A 19,458-nucleotide genomic window follows, 5' to 3' on the forward strand; every position below is an offset into this window, starting at 1 on the left:
CTGTGAGTAGATAAGATGTTTCTGAAACGAAATCAATCCGGATATTGCCATGATTGAGAAAAATCATGAACGAACCATTACTAATGATGAGTGAGAAAGTTAGAGGCTACAACCAATAATGGGGAAGATTAGCGTGATCTTCGTCCCTCTGTAACTTTCTCACTCATCATCATTTCAATTCATTCATGATTATCAATAATCATGGTAGCATCCACATTCATGTAGCAGCGTTCACAAACATCAGCGTCATACATCCATTATTTTAGAGGGGCATGAAGTACATGAGGATTAATCATGAGGATTAATCATTATCATTATGCCTAATCCTGTGTATTTTCTTCTGCATATATTATCTAAGCATACCTTTTTACCCGTTCAATTGTCATTTTTATAATGGGTGTCATGACATTATCATAAGGTGCCAGATTACATTTGAAGTGCATTCAGAAAGTATTCAGACCACATGACTTTTTCTACATTTTGGTACTTTACAGGCTTATTCTAAAATTGATTAAATAAAATATGTTCCTAGTTAAATAAAGGTTAAATAAAAAATGTATTTAAAAAATATCTGTACACAATACCCATTATAACAAAGCAAAAACAGGTTTTTAGATTTCTTTAGCAAGTGTATAAAAAATAAAAAACAGAAACCTTATTTACATAAGTATTCAGACCCTACAGACCCTACATAAGTATTCAGCTCAGGTGTATTCTGTTTCCATTGATCATCCTTGAGATGTTTCTGCAACTTGAGTAGAGTCCACCTGTGGTGAATTCAATTGATTGGACATGATTTACAAAGGCACACACCTGTCTATATAAGGTCCCACAGTTGACAGTGCATGTCAGAGCAAAAACCAAGCCATGAGGTCGAAGGAATTGTTCATAGAGCTCAGAGACAGGATTGTGTCAAGGCACAGATCTGGGGAAGGGTACTAACAAATTTCTGCAGCATTGCTGAGCAATCAGCAGAGAGGAGCCTTGGTCAGGGAGGTGACCAAGAACCCAATGGTCACTCTGAGTTCATCTGTGGAGATGGGAGAACCTTCCAGAAGGACAATCATCTCTGCAGCACTCCAGGAATGTTTTTCAGCAGCAGGGATTGAGAGACTAGTCAGGATCGAGGGAAAGATTAAAAGAACAATGTACAGAGAGATCCTTGATGAAAACTTGCTCCAGAGTGCTCAGGAACTCAGACTGGAGCGAAGATTCACATTCCAACAGGACAACGACCCTAAGCACTCAGCCAAAACAACGCAGGAGTGGCTTCGGGGCAAGTCTCAATGTCTAGAAGTGACCCAGCCAGAGATACAAATATACCTCATGCGAGTCCTGTCCATCAACGGCATTTAAAATCCAATGAAATGTTGTGTGTGTCACTTTACACTCCCGCTTTGCTCTGTCATATCTTTGCTTCATGGTGCACCTGGGATAAAACCACTTACTAGGTTGAAGAGAGCTGGGGGCGGGGGTACTCTTTGTCTGGTCCAGGCAGTGTGCCCCCTCCACAAAATACGACTGACAGATATTTTTCTAAATAATTATTAAGTTTAAAAATGAAGTTAAGTCATTAATTTAACAGAAAAAAAATCAAACTGGACAAATTTGAGGGGACACATGCCCTATGAGCATGATGATTCTTACAATAAAAGTGACTCCAAAATGACAGAATGCATTATTCACTTCCTTTTGAACAAAACATAATATGAAACATAACCAAAAAAAGCTGTAAATGCATCCAACAGGCATGATGTGGTCATTTTGTGCATGGAATATGACACCAAATACTACACTTTGAAATTTGTTCAAATCCTTACAGATGTAGGATCTTAATTTGAGCCAGTTTGCTACAGCAGCAAAAATATCCTGGAGCAACAGAAAATGTGAAATTATGTGGATTATAATTAATGGACATTTTTGCCGGGGTTGATACATCTTCTCTTAGAGAAAATCAAGTCTGAATTTTAAAAGTGGACATGACAAACTTTAGAAGCCTCTACAAGTTTGCATTCACTGCTGTGCAGGAAAATTCTCAGCAACAAAAAAATGATCAAATTTAGATCCTACATGTATACAGTATGCCATATTTAAATGGAGGGACTAGATATATAAAGGGCTTTAAATTCTAAACGGTAAATCACTCATATATGAACATTCCCTGAAATAAAGGGTGAGATTTTGTACTGTCATCTCAAATCCAAAATGCTGGAGTAAAAAGCCAAATAAAAACATTATAGAAGCACTGTTCAGCTTCAAACGGAAGGGAGTGTATTATCTAAGGCTGGTGACCAAATTATTAAATAAATGTATTCAAGCACATTAGGGTCCCGTGATCTAGAAAAGGGGTGATAGTTTGCAATAATAATCTATTCAGTGCAAAATAAAATGTTTCATATTCAACATATGCCAACCCTTTCATGAATTTGCTCCCCAGTGAATCGCTGGCTTTTGAAAAAGGATCTGTCTGTATTGGAGAATGAGGTGCTGTTAGCGTAGGACACAAATGGCTTCCTGCTTTCAGAGGAGCGACAGAGAGCTTGATTCATGGCCCATCCATCTACGACCATTCCCCTTCAGGGGATGAGAGCCTGAGTTCCCACCTTAGACCGCGCCATCATCCCTCCCTGAAAGTGGCACCCTTCTCCCCTCATCCTTCCATCTCTCCATCCATATGCCTGTGGAGTAGACCAGTTGTATTAAAACACAAAACATTGATTATCAATACCCTCAAATAAAAGGTGAAATTCTGTACTGTCATGACATGAAATGTTTGATATCAAAAACAAATTGCTTTTGTATAGAGCCAAATTAAAATGTTTGGCATCACTGTCCAACTACATTTTTGTTCCCCCAGCTTCACTCTTTCTAATGTAACATGACTGTCCGGCTGTGTCATGTGGAAGTGTTGACACCAATACTGTGTGTCAGTCAGGAGGTGCTTGTCCTTCAGACTGACTTTTGACCGTGCTGGCCTAAGCAGAATTTGTGTGTGTGTGTGTGTGTGTGTGTGTGTGTGTGTGTGTGTGTGTGTGTGTGTGTGTGTGTGTGTGTGTGTGTGTGTGTGTGTGTGTGTGTGTGTGTGTGTGTGTGTGTGTGTGTGTGTGTGTGTGTGTGTGTGTCCCCGCGCGCGAGAATGAGTGAGTGGGTGGAGGAGTGGGATCAAGAGGCCTAGGTTGTGACAGAGCATTTCACAACATTTATACAAACTGAATCTGACTCATATTGTCATATTCTTCAGTGTTTTATTTCAAACTGATGAATTAAACTGGTTGTTTACAAAGTGCAATTCAGAAAATACCATGTATTCTGTATAAACCTTCCTCCAGGGTACTTTATTAAAGGTAGGCCTCATTGTCTCACATCAGTGCGAAGGCCGTCTGCACTCATCTCTCTGATAACTCGAAAAGACTCATGTGAAAGCTAAAAAGAAGTTTGACTACAATATGCTGTCCTATTATTCGAAAATGTTATCAAGGTGACATCGTCCACTGAACCCCCTTGAATCCTCATAAGAGTCAGAGTTCATCTTAAAATTATAAACCTGTAGCTAATATTGACATTTATTTAATCACAAATTCTTCAATACCCTAATTCTACATTTAGCTAAGGTGTTTTGTGGGTGTAGAATAAGAGTTCATGAAAATCTAAATGTGCACGGAAATGAGCTAGCTAGTGTCTGCTTGCTGACTGAACCAGTCTCAAAGCAAGGGATGCTAACAACGACAGTTCACACACTCAATGCTGAATACTCCCTCTACCTAGCTAGTGTAGTGATATTCTAGCTAATAGCACAAGCTTTCATGATAAGGCAGTTTCTGTTTTGCCGTGATTAGTGAGTTTTGGAGCACAGCTTGACTGCTTTAGGCTAGCTGCGATGTTATTTTATTGGCCAAATGTTACAAAGTAGTGAGGCACAGTGCCAGCTGTCAGAGTCAGATACATGCTGATTTCTTAGAACAGTCCCATAACTTTGGTTATTCATCAACTAGATTGGCACAATAGCTACAGTAATGGCCATTCAAACAAGTTATCATTAGGCTCCTAGCTTGGGCAAGTTTGCTCAGCTGATCAAGCATGGTAGTAGTCAGTGCATCATAGACACATCATAGAGTTAGGAACTAGTGTTCGGCAGATGAGCAAAATCTAGATTATTAGAGATGAGTTCCACGTCCTACAAGACAGATGGTTTGAAGGACGAGCGTCACGTAGGAGTGACACCATCTGACGTGAGACAATGGGTAGGCCTAAGTTAGCTACACGTTAGGTAAATGCCAAGTTTCTATCAACAATGACTTACTAATGTTGTTTAAAAAAGATAAGATACAGTAGATGTAACAAGTCATAGTAACATGAATTACCATCTGTAACATGTTAATGTATGTGTGGACATACTTTTGTGTGTATGTGTGTGTGTACGTCTCTCTCTTGCTGTGCACCTCTCCTACTCCGGATCCAGGACACATTCACACACACTGCACCCCAGCGTCCTCGTTGTGTTGACAGTTGCTGATGCCCATACCATTGTGAAGGCAATAAAACACACTGGCCTCTCTGCCTGTGCACCGCAGGTCATCCAACCAGATCCTACCGATTCCTAAACGGATAACAACACAATCCAGAAGCCAAGTCCATGAGATTCAACAATGAACAATGAGAAATGTACTAATATGTGTGAAAGAAAAGAAAACTCAACCCTGACAGGCTCTCTACACATCCTCACTGGGAAAAAAAGAGAAAACAAAATAAATGTATTTATCTACTAATGATAAGGTAGAGGATGGACTCACCATGGCTGGCTGTGAAGACTGTGGAGGCTCGTTGGTACCCCAGCATCTTGCAGATCACTGTCCCATCCAGAGTGTCAAAGCCGTCATCACACACCGTACCCCACTGCCCCGACCACATCACCTCCACTCTCCCACGAGTCCCCCCGCCAGCGATACGCACATTTGCTGTCACTGGAGAGAGAGACATTTTAAAATAACTTATGCATGCACATGATTAAACATGAATTGTACTGTATTCCAGGCCCATAGACCAATGAATATTCACTTAAATATGCAGGTAAATGAATACATATCATATTTACATATACAGTATGTCTTAGCGACGAGAGAGTCTATATCAGATATTGTGGGTAACCTGGCATTAGTGTTAGGTGTAGTGCTGAGTGTGTGTGTGTCTGTGTGTGTCTGTGTGACTTCACACACTCACCTGATCCAGCTGCTCTTTCACCCTTCTCTCCACGTGGACCTAGTGGACCGGGACTTCCCGGAAACCCTGGAAATCCTAGGACATGAAGAGGTTGAAATTAAACATACACACGTTTGTTTTACTATCCTTGTGTGGACCAAACAATTGATTCCCAATCAAAATCTTATTTTCCCTAACCCTAACTCCTAATCCTAACCCTTATTCTATCCCTAACCCTAATTGTAATCTTAAACCTAACCCCTAAACCTAAAATAGCATGTTTCCTTGTGGGGACAGGCAAAATGTCCCCACTTGCCTAAATCTTCCTTGTTTTACTATCCTTGTGAGGGCTCCTGAGTGGTACAGCGGTATATGCCACTGCATCTCAGTGCTAGAAGCATCACCACATACACCCTGGTTCGAATCCAGGCTGTATCACAACCGGCCGTGATTGGGAGTCCCAGAGGGCGCAGCAAAATTGGCCCAGCGTCATCCGGGTTTGGCTGGTATAGGACGTCATTGTAAATAAGAATTTGTTCTTACCTGACTTGCCGAGTTAAATAAAGGTCAAATAAAAAAATGAAAAATAATAATAATTCTGGTCCGCACAAGGATAGTAAAACTACACACACACACACACACACCAACTAGTCCTCTTGTTCCATTAACACCAGCAAGTCCTCTTGGTCCTACGGAGGAAGAACAATAACCACAGATTTATCCCCAAAATCATAAAGGACACTTCATATGATTAAAATAACATGTTACAGTAGGAGAATATATACAATTGTAATTCCTGTAATCAACAGTTTGAAGGACATGACAATGAGGGTCCCATAGCTCAGAGACAGGGTGAAATTCACCTTCAGGTCCTATGGGTCCAGGTAGTCCTGTCGGCCCTGTGTCACCCTTCAAATCAGGGGCCCCCTGTACTCCATCACGGCCCTGGGCTCCTGACAGATTCACAGCACACCGTCACACTCACTCTATAATGTAGAGGCTATACAGTACAGTACTATGTCACACTCACTCTACAATGTGGAGGCAATACAGTACAGCACTATGTCACACTATGTCAAACCCTGTGCTACCCAGGAGCACGAGTACAGGACATAAAAAGGCTGCTTCCGACTGTTCTACCACAGATGCCGGGAGCTGGCACTTTCGTAGTCCATGTGGGGTCAAACAACACCGGGAGGGCTAGCTTGGAACATTTGAAAATGGATTTTAAAGAACTGACTTTAGTATTAAACGACTCCAAAAAACGGCCAGTAATTTCAGGTCCAGTACCATCGTTGGGGCGCAGGTGTGAAAGATTCAGCAGACTGCTGGGATAACACATCTGGCTAAAATACTACTGTAGCTCTGCTGGAGTCACTTTTATTGATAACTTTGACACCTTCTGGAAACAGAAGATACTCTACAGGAATGGCGGAGTCCATTCAAATCATCTTGGCTCCTTGACCCTGTCCACGCATTTCAAGGGTGCATTGAAACAATGCTCAGTTAATCCCTACCATTGTGACAATGCGTTGTCATAATGCTGCATCAAATGTACATGATCTTAGGGGCATTGGCAAACAAAATGCAAGTCATTTAATTTATGTACCCCTAATTGCACCAAATACATCTATTTATCCTACAGCTATTGTAAGCAGTAATCATGAGGCTATAAACCAGAGTTACACTGTTAGCACTGAGGCGGTGTGCAATAGTTGGAAGACCACTTTATGCAGCTCACCCTGCACTATCAACTCCAATGTAAATAACATGAGTAAGTCTACCTCTGATAAGCTTCCCAGTAAAGCATTAAAAACAATCAAGCAACCCAGAAAAGTGGTAAAAATAGCCATATTAACATGCAGCCCGAGAAACAAGGTCCATGAAGTCAATACTTCCTTGTAACAGATGACATTCATATTCTGACTATCTCTGAAACTCACTTAGATAATTCCTTTGATGATACAGTGGTAGCAATACATGGTTATAACATCTACCGAAAAGACAGAGATGCCAACGGAGGCGATGTTGCGGTCTATATTCAGAACCACATTCCTGTAAAGATTAGAGATGATCTAATGTTAAATACTGTTGAAGTAATATGGCTACAGGTTCATCTACAGGTTCATCTGCCTCACCTAAAGACCATTCTTGCGGGAAGCTGCTATAGACCACCAAGTGCTAACAGTTAGTATCTGGATAATATGTGTGAAATTCTTGATAATGTATGTGATATCAACAGAGAAGTATATTTTCTGGGTGATTGAAATATTGACTGGGTATCATCAAGCTGCCCACTCAGGAAAAAAATTCAAACTAGTTACAAACAGCACAGGAATTAAATCATCAACATGTATTGATAACATCTTTACTAATTCTGCAGATATTTGCTTTAAAGCAGTATCCAAATCCATAGGATGTCGTGATCACAATATAATAGCCATATCTAGGAAAACCAAAGTTCCGATGGCTGGGCCTAATATAGTGTATAAGAGGTCATACAAGAAGTTCTGTAGTGATTCATATGTTGATGATGTAAAGAATATTTGCTGGTCTGTGGTGTGTAATGAGGAGCAACCAGACGATGCACTTGATGCATTTATGAAACTACTAATTTCAGTTACTAATAAGCACACACCCATTAAGAAAATTACTGTAAAAACTGTTAAATCCCCTTGGATTGATGAGGAATTTAAAAATTGTATGGTTGAGAGGGATGAGGCAAAAGGTATGGCAATTAAGTCTGGCAGCCCAACCGATTGGCAAACGTGCCTTAAATTAAGAAATCATGTGACTAAACTAAAGAAAAAGAAAAAGAAACTACACTATGAAACAAAGATAATTATATAAAGAATGATAGTAAAAAGCTTTGGGGCACCTTAAATTACATTTTGGGGAAAAAAGCCAACTCGGCTCCTTCATTCATTGAATCAGATGGCTCATTCATCACAAAGCCCACTGATATTGCAAACTACTTTAATTACTTTTTCATTGGCAAGATAAGCAAACTTAGGGATGACATGCCAGCAGCGAACGATGACACTACACAGCCAAGTATATCGGACCAAATTATGAAAGTCAAGAATTGTACTTTCGAATTTCGTAAAGTCAGTGTGGAAGAGGTTAAAAAAGTATTGTTGTCTATCAACAATGACAAGCCACTGGGTTCTGACAATCTGGATGGAAAATTACTGAGAATAATAGCAGATGATATTGCCACTCCTATTTGCCACATCTTCAATTTAAGCCTGCTAGAGAGTGTATGCTCTCAGGCCTGGAGGGAAGCTAAAGTCATTCTGCTATCCAAGAATAGTAAAGCCCCCTTTACTGGCTCAAATAGCTGACCAATCAGCCTGTTACCAACCCTTAGTAAACTGCTGGAAAAAATTGTGTTTGACCAGATACAATGCTATTTCACATTAAACAAATTGACAACAGAATTTCAGCATGGTTATAGGGAAGGACACTCAAGCACAGCACTTACACAAATGACTGATGATTGGCTTAGAGAAATTGATGATAAAATGATTGTGGGGGCTGTCTTGTCAGACTTCAGTGCAGCTTTTGACATTATCGATCATAGTCTGCTGCTGGAAAAATGCATGTGTTATGCTTTACACTCACAGCTATAATGTGGATAAAGAGTTACTTGTCTAACAGAATGTAGAGGGTGTTCTTTAATGGAAGCCTCTCAAATATTATCCAGTTAGAATCAGGAATTCCCCAGGGTAGCTGTTTAGGCCCCTTGCTCTTTAAATTTTTTACTAACGACATGCCACTGACTTTGAGTAAAGCCAGAGTGTCTATGTATGCGGATAACTCAACACTATACACGTCAGCTGCTACAGGGACTGAAATGACTGCAACAAAGAGCTGCAGTTAGTTTCAGAGTGGGTGGCAAGGAATAAGTTAGCCCTAAACATTTCGAAAACTAAAAGCATTGTATTTGGAGCAAAATACTCACTAAACCCTAAACCTCAACTAAATCTTGTAATAAATAATGTGGATAATTGAGCAAGTTGAGATTACTAAACTGCTTGGAGTAACCCTAGATTGTAAACTGTCATGGTCAAAACATATTGATGCAGAAGAAGCTAAGATCAGGAGAAGTTTGTCTATAATAAAGCGATGCTCTACCTTCTTAATACTATCAACAAGGCAGGTCCTACAGGCCCTAGTTTTGTCACACTTTCACTACTGTTCAGTCGTGTGGTCAGGTGCCGCAAAAAAGGACTTAGGAAAATTGCAAAATTGGCTCAGAACAGAGCAGCAAGGCTGGTCCTTGGATGTACACAGAGAGCTAATATTAATAATATGCATGTCAATCTCTCCTGGCTGAAAGTGGATGAGAGATTGACTTCATCACTACTTTTATTTATGAGAGGTATTGACATGAATGCATCGAGCTGTTTGTTTTAAACTACAGGCACACAGCTCAGACACCCATGCATACCCCACAAGACATGACACAAGAGGTCTCTTCTCAGTCCCCAAGTCCAGAACAGACTATAAGAGGCACACAGTATTACATAGAGCCATGACTACATGGAACTCTATTCCACATCAAGTAACTGATGCAAGCAGTAAAATTAGATTTCAAAAACAGATAAAAAACACCTTATGGAACAGTGGGGACTGTGAATCAACACAAACATTGGCACAGACACATGCATACACACACACAATAAAATACGCACTATCCTTACACATGGATTTAGTACTGTAGAGATGTGGTAGTGGTGGAGTAGGGGTGTGAGGGCACACAGTATGTTGTGAAATCTGTGAACGTATTGTAATGTTTTAAAATGGTATAACCTGCCTTCATTTTGCTGGACCCCAGGAAGAGTAGCTGCCGCTTTGGCAGCAGCTAATGGGGATCCAAAATAAATACAAATACAAATACACTCACTCTACAATGTGGAGACTATAGTGTACAGTACAGATGCAAATGCAAAAATCTGCACAAAGTCCCAACAGTCACACAATTAACACAGGGCTCTCCAACCCTGTTCCTGGAGAGCTATCCTCCTGTAGGTTTTCACTCTAACCCATGTTGTAACTAACCTGATTAATCTTATAAACCAGCTAATTATTAGAATCATGTACGCTAGATTAGAGTTTGAATGAAAACCTATAGGATGGTAGCACTCCAGGAACAGGGTTCACTATCATGTACAGACACAATCATGCTTGGCCGCGTGAAACAGTCAAACACCAAGTTATTTACCAGTGTGCCCTTTGATCCCATTTTGGCCTGGTATCCCTGGTAAACCTGTGAAGAGGTTGAGAGGTAAATGTTAGAGGTGGCAGCAAGAGAAAAGAAAAAATGGCCAGGTTCAGTTAATTGTTGAGTACAAAAAAATAGGTTATTTGCAGGTGAGCCCTTCAAATACGCAGGTGAAGTATTAGTATTAGAAAGTATTAGAAAGTAAACGGTCTATAGGTGAGTGTAGTGTTAAGCCCATGCAGACTCACCAATGTGTCCCATATCCCCCTTTGGTCCCTGTGGTCCTGGCAGCCCAGGGGCTCCTGAACAGTTAGTAGCTGCACCGCCTGTACGTATGACACACACAATCAGATGCTGTATACACACGCACACACACTGCACACAATATCCACTGAAAAGATACAGTTGAAGTCGGAAGCCATGACATAATTTTCTGGAATTTTCCAAGCTGTTTAAAAGGCACAGTCAACTTAGTGTATGTAAACTTCTGACCCACTGGAATTGTGATACAGTGAATTATAAGTTAAATAATCTGTCTGTAAACAATTGTTGGAAAAATTAATGGTGTCATGCACAAAGTAGATGTCCTAACCAACTTGCCAAAACTATAGTTTGTTAACAAGAAATTTGTGGAGTGGTTGAAAAATTAGTTTAAATGACTCCAACCTAAGTGTATGTAAACTTCCGACTTCAACTGTACATACAGTACATACACATTACACAATATTACACCTAACATTTAACATAACTACAGTAATTATAATTGTCCGGCACAGCAGGAAATGCAAACTTGTAGTGTATTTGAGTTTTACAAAAGGCTTCTACATTTTGAATTTTCCACCTTGAAGTTTCAGACTTGATTTGCCGTAACAAATAACAAATAACTCTTACAAAAATGTCAATTAAATCAAATTCACATAATAATTCACATTTCCTGTTGCTGCAGGATTATTTTCTTGCTGTAGCCAACTGGCTCAAATTAAGATCCAACAGCTGTACTGTTGGTGTGATAAGAAAAAAATAAACTGTATATGGGTGAAGCAAGTCAACTAAATTGGCTTTATTTCCAGTTCTGAATGCATTCACTCAGCACTTTTTACTAAAATGGACAAATTTCACAATGATGATCTGGTGATATATAGATGTAGGGTCATAATTTGATCACTCTTTTGTTGCTGAGAATTTTCCTGCATAGCACGAAAATTGTAGTGTATTCAAGGTTTGAAAAGGCTTCTAAAGTTTGTAATTTACACTTTAAATTGTGAGACTTGATTTTCCCTCAAGAAAAATGTATCATCCCCTAAAAATAATGTCAATTTTCCTGCTGTTGTAAACTGGCTCAAATTAAGATCGTACACATGTCGTTTCTATATATTACTGTGAAAACCGGAACAGAAACGGAGAAGGCTGAATGTGGAACTATGCCTGGAAATGTTACAACATTTGAGCCAGTCATGATGAGGGAAAATGTATTTTTATTTGAATGTATTTTTTAAAATCTAACCTTTATTTAACTAGGCAAGTCAGTTAAGAATAAATTCTTATTTACAATGATCGCCTACCAAAAGGCAAAAGGCCTCCTGTGGGGACGGGGGCTGGGATTCAAAATAAAAATAAATAAAAATAAAGGACAAAACACACATCACGACAAGAGAAATAACACCACACTACACAAAGAGAGACCTAAGACATTAACATAGCATGGCAGCAACACATGACAACACAGCATGATAGTAACACAACATGACAACAACATGGTAGCAACACAACATGGCAGCAGCATGACATGGTAGCAGCACAAAACAGGGTACAAACATTATAGGGCATTATTTATGACTCTGTTAACCAAAAAGGGGCATTTGAGTCCATCTCCTACCTATTCCAGGGCGTAAGAGAATAGGTCCTTGTGATCATCAGCCTACTGACAGTGAGGATGATGAAGTAAAAATATCAACTTCCTTTCATGGAGAGAAAGAATAGTATCCGCCTGGGCAGCAGCAAACTTTTCAAGAGTCAGGGCTAGTTTTCTAAGCAATTTAAAAAATGCAAAGTCCCGGAGCAAGTTCAGCTAATCAAATATGTATCAAGGCATACTTTATTTGGACTGGCTTTGGGACATCAAGTACACAACGCACGTTTCCTCTGTGACGGATGGGGTGAGAGAGGGGGTAATATTCAATGTCCCTAACACTAAATCACCCTTCTCCACCTGTAGAACTGGCCCATGTGACACTGTCAATAATTGATCTAGCCTCTGTCTCTCAGACTAAAAGAACACACTAATACCACGGTCCTACCTGTCCACCAAGGAGCTGATTAAAGTTAGTGTTGATGCATGGGTAACTGCCATGGTAAACAGTCAACTTATCCACCATGTTCTTCACAACTCCGCAGCTTGAGTTGTATTCCGTGTTAGTACTACTGGACTGGTTCCATGTTCGTACTACTGGGCCTACCTGGTGTTCCAGCTGGTCCTTGTTGTCCAGTGGTACCATCTTCACCTGAAACAGTGACGTATTATTGAGTTGATGTACTGTATGGAGATCATTAGTGGTAGAACTACCAGATAACTTTGTGTTTGCCAGTGGATATGAGCATTAATAAGAACCACAGACTACTAAATGCATTGTTAGACATGAAAGATCAGTAATTCTGTCACATTTCCTATTGGGATTTAGATTGATCTAAAGGTTTGGAGTCAGTAGGAATAAGGTGAATCACCTTCGGGTCCTGGTTCCCCTGCTTCTCCCTTGGCTCCAGTCTGGCCATCAACTCCATTGTCTCCTTTTTGTCCTGTCTGACCTGGAACACAGTAACCCTCTCACTATCACAATCTACTGTCTCACCTGGAACACAGTAACCCTCTCACTATCACAATCTACTGTCTCACCTGGAACACAGTAACCCTCTCACTATCACTATCTACTGTCTCACCTGGAACACAGTAACCCTCTCACTATCACTATCTACTGTCTCACCTGGAACACAGTAACCTTTTTGCTAAATGCTTATATACAAAAACAAAAATTAAATGTTACTGCATGAATCACATTAACTTAACATAGAATGTTCACAGATCACTTAATGTATAATGTATGAAACATTATTTAGTCTGATGGATTTGGAATTTCTCTTTGATGGTTTGTGTTATTATGAAAGGGACAATCATTGCCTCAAAAAAGGCACTTATTCATCCATGTTAGCTGACTGAAAGTGGCAGCTTGATTACCAAACAGGAGTATTTAGCATCACCAGAGACTGCTGAGGGGATTGCGGCTCATTATAATGTCTGGAATGGAGCAAATGGAATGACATCAAACACGTGGAAACCATTGTTTGATGTATTTGATACCATTCCACTAATTCCGCTCCAGCCATTACCATGAGCCCGTCCTCCCCAATTAAGGTGCCTCCAACCTCCTGTGGTAAGCATCCGTTCTACACTAAGTGCACAGGACATTAGGAACACTGGCTCTTTCCATGACATAGACATGATGTCACCTGTTAAATGAACTTCAATCAGTGTAGATGAAGGGGAGGAGACAGGTTAAAGAAGCATTTTCAAGCCTTGAGACAATTGAGACATGGATTGTGTATGTGTACCATTCAGAGGTTGAAAGATCAAGACAAAATATTGAAGTGCCTTTGAACAGGGTATGGTAGTAGATGCCAGATGCACTGGTTTGAGTGTGCCAAGAACTGCAACGCTGCTGGGTTTTTGACTCTCAACAGTTTCCTGTGTGTATCAAGAATGGTCCACCACCCAAAGGACATCCAGCCAACTTGACACAACTCAGAGAAACATTGGAGTCAACACCTGCCACCATCCCTGTGGAATGATTTTGACACCTTGTAGAGTCCATGGCCAGACAAAATGAGGCTGTTCTGAGGGCAAAATGGGGTGGAACTCAATATTAAGAAGGTGTTCCTAATGTTTTGTACACTCGGTGTATAGTGTGAGGAAGGACGGCATTTTGGTAGGATGACCTATTGAAAAATGCCTGACTCAAACTCGCAGGGTAATCTGTTAGCTTGTGTGAGAGTCCATCCCTGATTGAGACTTCATACAGGCGTAAATGTCAATTCATTGACTAAACAGTGGGTTATTATGAAACAGAGAGGCAGGCCTCCACTTCATCTGAAGATGACAGGCCATCAGTGCACAGATCATTACTGGACAGATGAGCAGCTGAATGCTAATGCTACAGAGTTACACTGAACAAAAATATAAACTCAACATGCAACCATTTCTAATATTTACAGTTCGTTAAATCAGTCAATTGAAATAAATAAATTAGGCCTGAATCTATGTATATCACATGTTGGTCACAGATACCTTAAAAAAAGAGGTAGGGGCGTGGATCAGGAAAACCAGTCAGTATCTGATGTGACCTCCATTTGCCTCATGCAGCACAACACATCTCCTTCGCAAAGAGTTGATCAGGCTGTTCATCTTAGACTGTGAAATGTTGTCCCACTCTTCAATGACTGCAAAGTTGCTGGATATTGGAACACACTGTCACTTTATTTATCTGTTATTTTACCAGGTAAGATGACTGAGAACACATTCTCAATTGCAGCAACAACCTGGGGAATAGTTACAGGGGAGAAATCAGCCAATTGTAAAGTGGGGATTATTAGGTGACCATATTGGGAATTTAGCCAGGACACCAGGGTTAACACCCCTACTCTTACAATAAGTGCCATGGGCTCTTTAATAAGCACAGAGAGTCAGGACACCCGTTTAAGGTCCCATCCGAAAGACAGCACCCTACACAGGGCAGTGTCCCCAATCACTGGCCTGGGGCATTGGGATATTTTTTAGACTAGAGGAAAGAGTGCCTCCTACTGGCCCTCCAACACCACTTCCAGCAGAATCTGGTCTCCCATCCAGGGACTGACCAAGACCAACCCTGCTTAGCATCAGAAGCAAGCCAGCAGTGGTATGCAGGGTGGTATGCTGCTGTCATACATGTTGATACCGAGCATCCCAAAAATGCTCTATGGATGATATGTCAGTGAGTATGCAGGCTGTGGAAGAACTGGGACAATTTCAGCTTCCAAGAATTGTGTTCAGATCCTTGCGATATGGGGCCGTACATTATCATGCTGAAACAAGAGGTGATGGCGGTGTAGGAATGGCACGACAATGGGCCTCAGGATCTCGTCACGGTATCTACTGTAAGTGCATTCAATTTGCCATCGAGAAAATGCAATTGTGTTCGTTGTCCTTAGCTTATGCCTGCTCATAACATAACCCCACTGGCCCCATGGGGCACTCTGTTCACAACGCAGACATCAGAAAACCATTCGCCAACACAACGCTATGTGCTCGGTACAGCTGAAACCGGGATTCATCTGTGAAGAGCACACTTCTCCAGCGTGCCAGTGGCCAGCTAAGGTGAGCATTTGCTTACTGAAGTTGGTTACGACACAAAAATGCAGCCAGGGCAAGACCCTGGTGAGGATGACGAGCATGCAGATGAGCTTCCCTGAGACGGTTTCTGACACTTTGTGCAGAAATAATTTTGTTGTGCAACCCCACAGTTTCATTAGCTATCTGGGTGGCTGGTCTCAGATGATCCTGCTGGTTAAGAAGCCAGATGTGGAGGTCCTGGGATGGCGTGGTTACACGTAGTCTCCGGTTGTGAGATTGGTTGAACGTACTGCCAAATTCTCTAAAACGATGTTGTAGGCAGCTTATGGTAGATAAATCAAAATTAAATTATCTAGCAACAGCTCTGACATTCCTGCAGTCAGCATGCCAATTGCACACTCTCTCAAAACTTGAGACATCTGTGGCATTGTGTTGTGTGACAAAACTGCACATTTTAGAATGACATTTTATTGTCCCCAGCAGAAGGTGCACCTATGTAATTATCATCCTGTTAAATCAGCTTCTTGATATGCCACACCTGTCTTGGCAAATGAGAAATGCTCACTTACAGGGATGCAAAACACATTTTTGCCCAGAATTTCAGAGAAATACGTTTTTTTGTGCATATAGACATTTTCAGTGATCTTTTATATCAGATTATGATACCAACACTTCATATGTTACATTTATATTGTTGTTCAGTATAGTTTGGTGCTGATCTAACATTGGCTGTTGCAGTGACACAGTGATGCTAAAACAATGGTGCAATGCAGTGCTTTTGGTTGACTCACCCCTGTCTCCCTTGTCCACCCTCACACCAGGTAACCCCCTCGCACCAGGTGGACCTAGGGAAACCACGAGGTCAAATAACATGGGAATTACAAGCTTGTGGTGTAAGGGGCGTTTATACCTCTCTTCCTCTCTTCTGTGGTTGTTGATTTGGCACTAAGGACAAGAGAACTTACCAGTAAGTCCCTGTGGGCCTGGTGAAGCTGCAATACAACAAAACCTTATTATTACCACCAATACACTCTTGTGTTGTAATTTGTACTTTGCAAAGCATGATGACAAAAACATAATATGCAAATCTCACACAACACAAGGGTTGATTGTTCTGCACCCCAAGATATGTGTATATCTACGTTGATGTGTACTCATATTTTGCATCAAATGTAAGATATATCAACCTGGTAGGTCCTGCCCATGTCTTACAGTAGCTACCTTTGAGTAATCTGAATGCTTTCACTGAGGCCTGAAGGAGAGTGGTGCTGGCGTTGACCGCACCCAGGTTTGTTCTCAGCTGGCCCAGCTGGCCATCCTCCCCACAGAGGCTGGAGACCTGGGTCTGTAACTTCCCCAGGTATCCTCTGAGAGAGATGGTCTCCAAGCTGGTGTTTCTGGCAAGGGTACGGAGGTCCTCCTCCAGGGGGATGTGATTGTCGGTCAGCTTCGCTGTTCTGGAGCCAGAGGAGGAGCGACTACTAGCCTCCATCGAAAACACTGGGGCAGAGGTGCACATAGAGAGACACAGAGCGTTACTAATACAGGAAGTTATGTGTTACTGCAGTTCAGGATATCATGGAAAATCCTTTTACAACATTAGATAAACGTGTTTGAACCATTTTGGACATGAGACCAACCAATGGTTTGTTGTACCTTTGTAAAGGAGGAAGGCATTCAGTGCAGTCAGAAGGATGAGGTAAACGATAATAACATTTAGACATCGCTGTGCTCCTCTGGCCTTGGCTGGTTTTAGATCTGAAACATGGTGACATAAACACAAACAGGATTTATGCTACATTCCAAATGGACCTCTACCATCTACTACCCCCCACTCCTGTAGATCTAAAATGATCAGAAGAGTGGAAGCAATAATGCTACCCCCCCCCCAGCCTATCAGATGGCAAGCTGTAGCAATTATCATGTTGCTTAAACCTATCCAATCCATGAAGTGTCAAGGGGTAGGGATTCAAATTCAGAAAACAGTATCCCATGGAATGTGGAGAAATTATCTCAACAAACCCACAGACATGACTGCCCTCTTCTGGCCATTTCTCTATTTCTGCCTCAATGTAGAAAGTCAAGCTGTTGAGCTCAGTAAATTGCACTAATTTACTGTAGGTTCCCACAGCAGGTGCTTGTAGCCAGCGAATATAAAGTTAGAATTCAGTGCTGTCTGTAGTCTTCGCACACTGCAATAGCTCTATTTTTGACAATGCACAGAGTTCTTCTACTTCTCTGTTTCAGTCTCCACCACCACTTTCAGATTGTGTGTACCATAACAATCTTATCCCTCGCAGTTATCTATGATACCTTAAAGGTAGCTAAATGTTGTTCCCACGAGCAGCACCGCAGATTTTGAGATGAGTGAGATGCAAGACTTCGCTCTCAATCAGTCACACACAGTATCTGCACATGTGCACTGGTTCGCTTCACGCTGTTACAGTTCACGCTGTTACAGTGCGGTAGCCACGGGACCCAAAACGCAGAAAAGTTGATCCTCACGCTTCAATTGTGGAAATTGACCCACTATGCTGTTTACTTTATGCGTCTATGTCATATCGCTGAGTCTACCTTCAATGGTTCTCACAAGGCTTGTCTCCCTGAATGTTTTGAATGTAGTTACAATAAATTAACCACTTACTGTATTGAATTCCGTCCAAGCCACATTATAATATAATATATGCCATTTAGCAGATGTGTTTATCCAAGCGAAATAACAGTCATGCTTGCATACATTTTTATGCACGGGTGGTCCCAGGAATCAAATCCACTAACCTGGCGTTGCAAGCACCATGCTCTCCCAACTGAGCTACAGCAGACCACACTTTGTACCAGTTTATAGTGAATTGTATAAATAACATACTTTGAAATAAGAAAGGCACCATAGGCCCCTAGCACCAGGGGTGGAATATAAGAAAAATCACACAAATAGCGCACTACTGTTGGATCACCAGGCCTTCAGCGCAAGAACAACCTATAAGTCTAAATGTTGCCCCTGTGACTCCCAGTTCCTCCCCTGCTTACCACTGCTCTGGAAGGTGTACAGGTCAGTCCTGCTCAGTTTCATTTCCATGTCATAAAGTGGGTTACTCTGGCAGAACGAGCTGATGTGGCCCTCTCCTCTGTCTACTGATGTCTCCATGTTACTCCAAAGTAACAGACAACAGCCCAGAATTCCTCCTCAAGGCCCTCTTATAACAACTCATCATTACGTAAAAAACATGGATTCCTCACTTTCTTATAAAACCCCTCCACCACCCATTTGACACAGCGGAAGTCATCTGATTTGGGGCTGAGGTAGCAAAAACAATACAAGACATGTTACAGCAATCTATATATCTATATCAGTAGTTACAGCTTAGATAAGTGAGTAGATCTGCAAGGTCAGAAAATGGCATAGGTCATCTCTACATCCTATGGGAAAATGTGTAGAATTGCATGGAATTAGCTTTAAAACAGCAACAACAACAAAAAAAGCTAAAAATAGCCTAGCTGTTTGACCTCATCTGGTATTTAAGGCAGTGAAAACAAAAAACAAGCAACATGTAACCCAGCTAGCAAAAGTGATTCCTTGGAAGTCCTGGGAAGGTATGTTTTTGGTTTCACATTGGCTGTGGGAACAAAGATTTTTTTTTTTTTTTAAGTGTTCTGAGAA

General features: G+C 41.1%; 1 protein-coding gene across 1 annotated transcript; it reads right to left on the minus strand.

Annotated features, from left to right (window-relative positions):
* Positions 1–3,209: 3,209 nt before the first annotated feature.
* LOC118376670 (macrophage receptor MARCO-like) lies at positions 3,210–19,001 on the minus strand. The gene is made up of 14 exons (XM_035763407.2): positions 18,828–19,001; positions 17,457–17,558; positions 17,022–17,300; positions 16,766–16,792; positions 16,592–16,645; positions 13,145–13,225; positions 12,880–12,924; positions 10,672–10,749; positions 10,424–10,468; positions 6,060–6,149; positions 5,841–5,885; positions 5,218–5,292; positions 4,791–4,961; positions 3,210–4,597 (listed from the first exon to the last, which is right to left on the minus strand). The coding sequence occupies exons 1-14, from the start codon at positions 18,943–18,945 to the stop codon at positions 4,467–4,469; spliced, it is 1,341 nt and encodes a 446-aa protein (XP_035619300.1). The 5' UTR covers positions 18,946–19,001; the 3' UTR covers positions 3,210–4,466.
* Positions 19,002–19,458: the final 457 nt, after the last annotated feature.

The sequence above is a fragment of the Oncorhynchus keta genome, chromosome 34 (assembly GCF_023373465.1).
Source record: "Oncorhynchus keta strain PuntledgeMale-10-30-2019 chromosome 34, Oket_V2, whole genome shotgun sequence".
Lineage (NCBI taxonomy): Eukaryota > Metazoa > Chordata > Actinopteri > Salmoniformes > Salmonidae > Oncorhynchus > Oncorhynchus keta.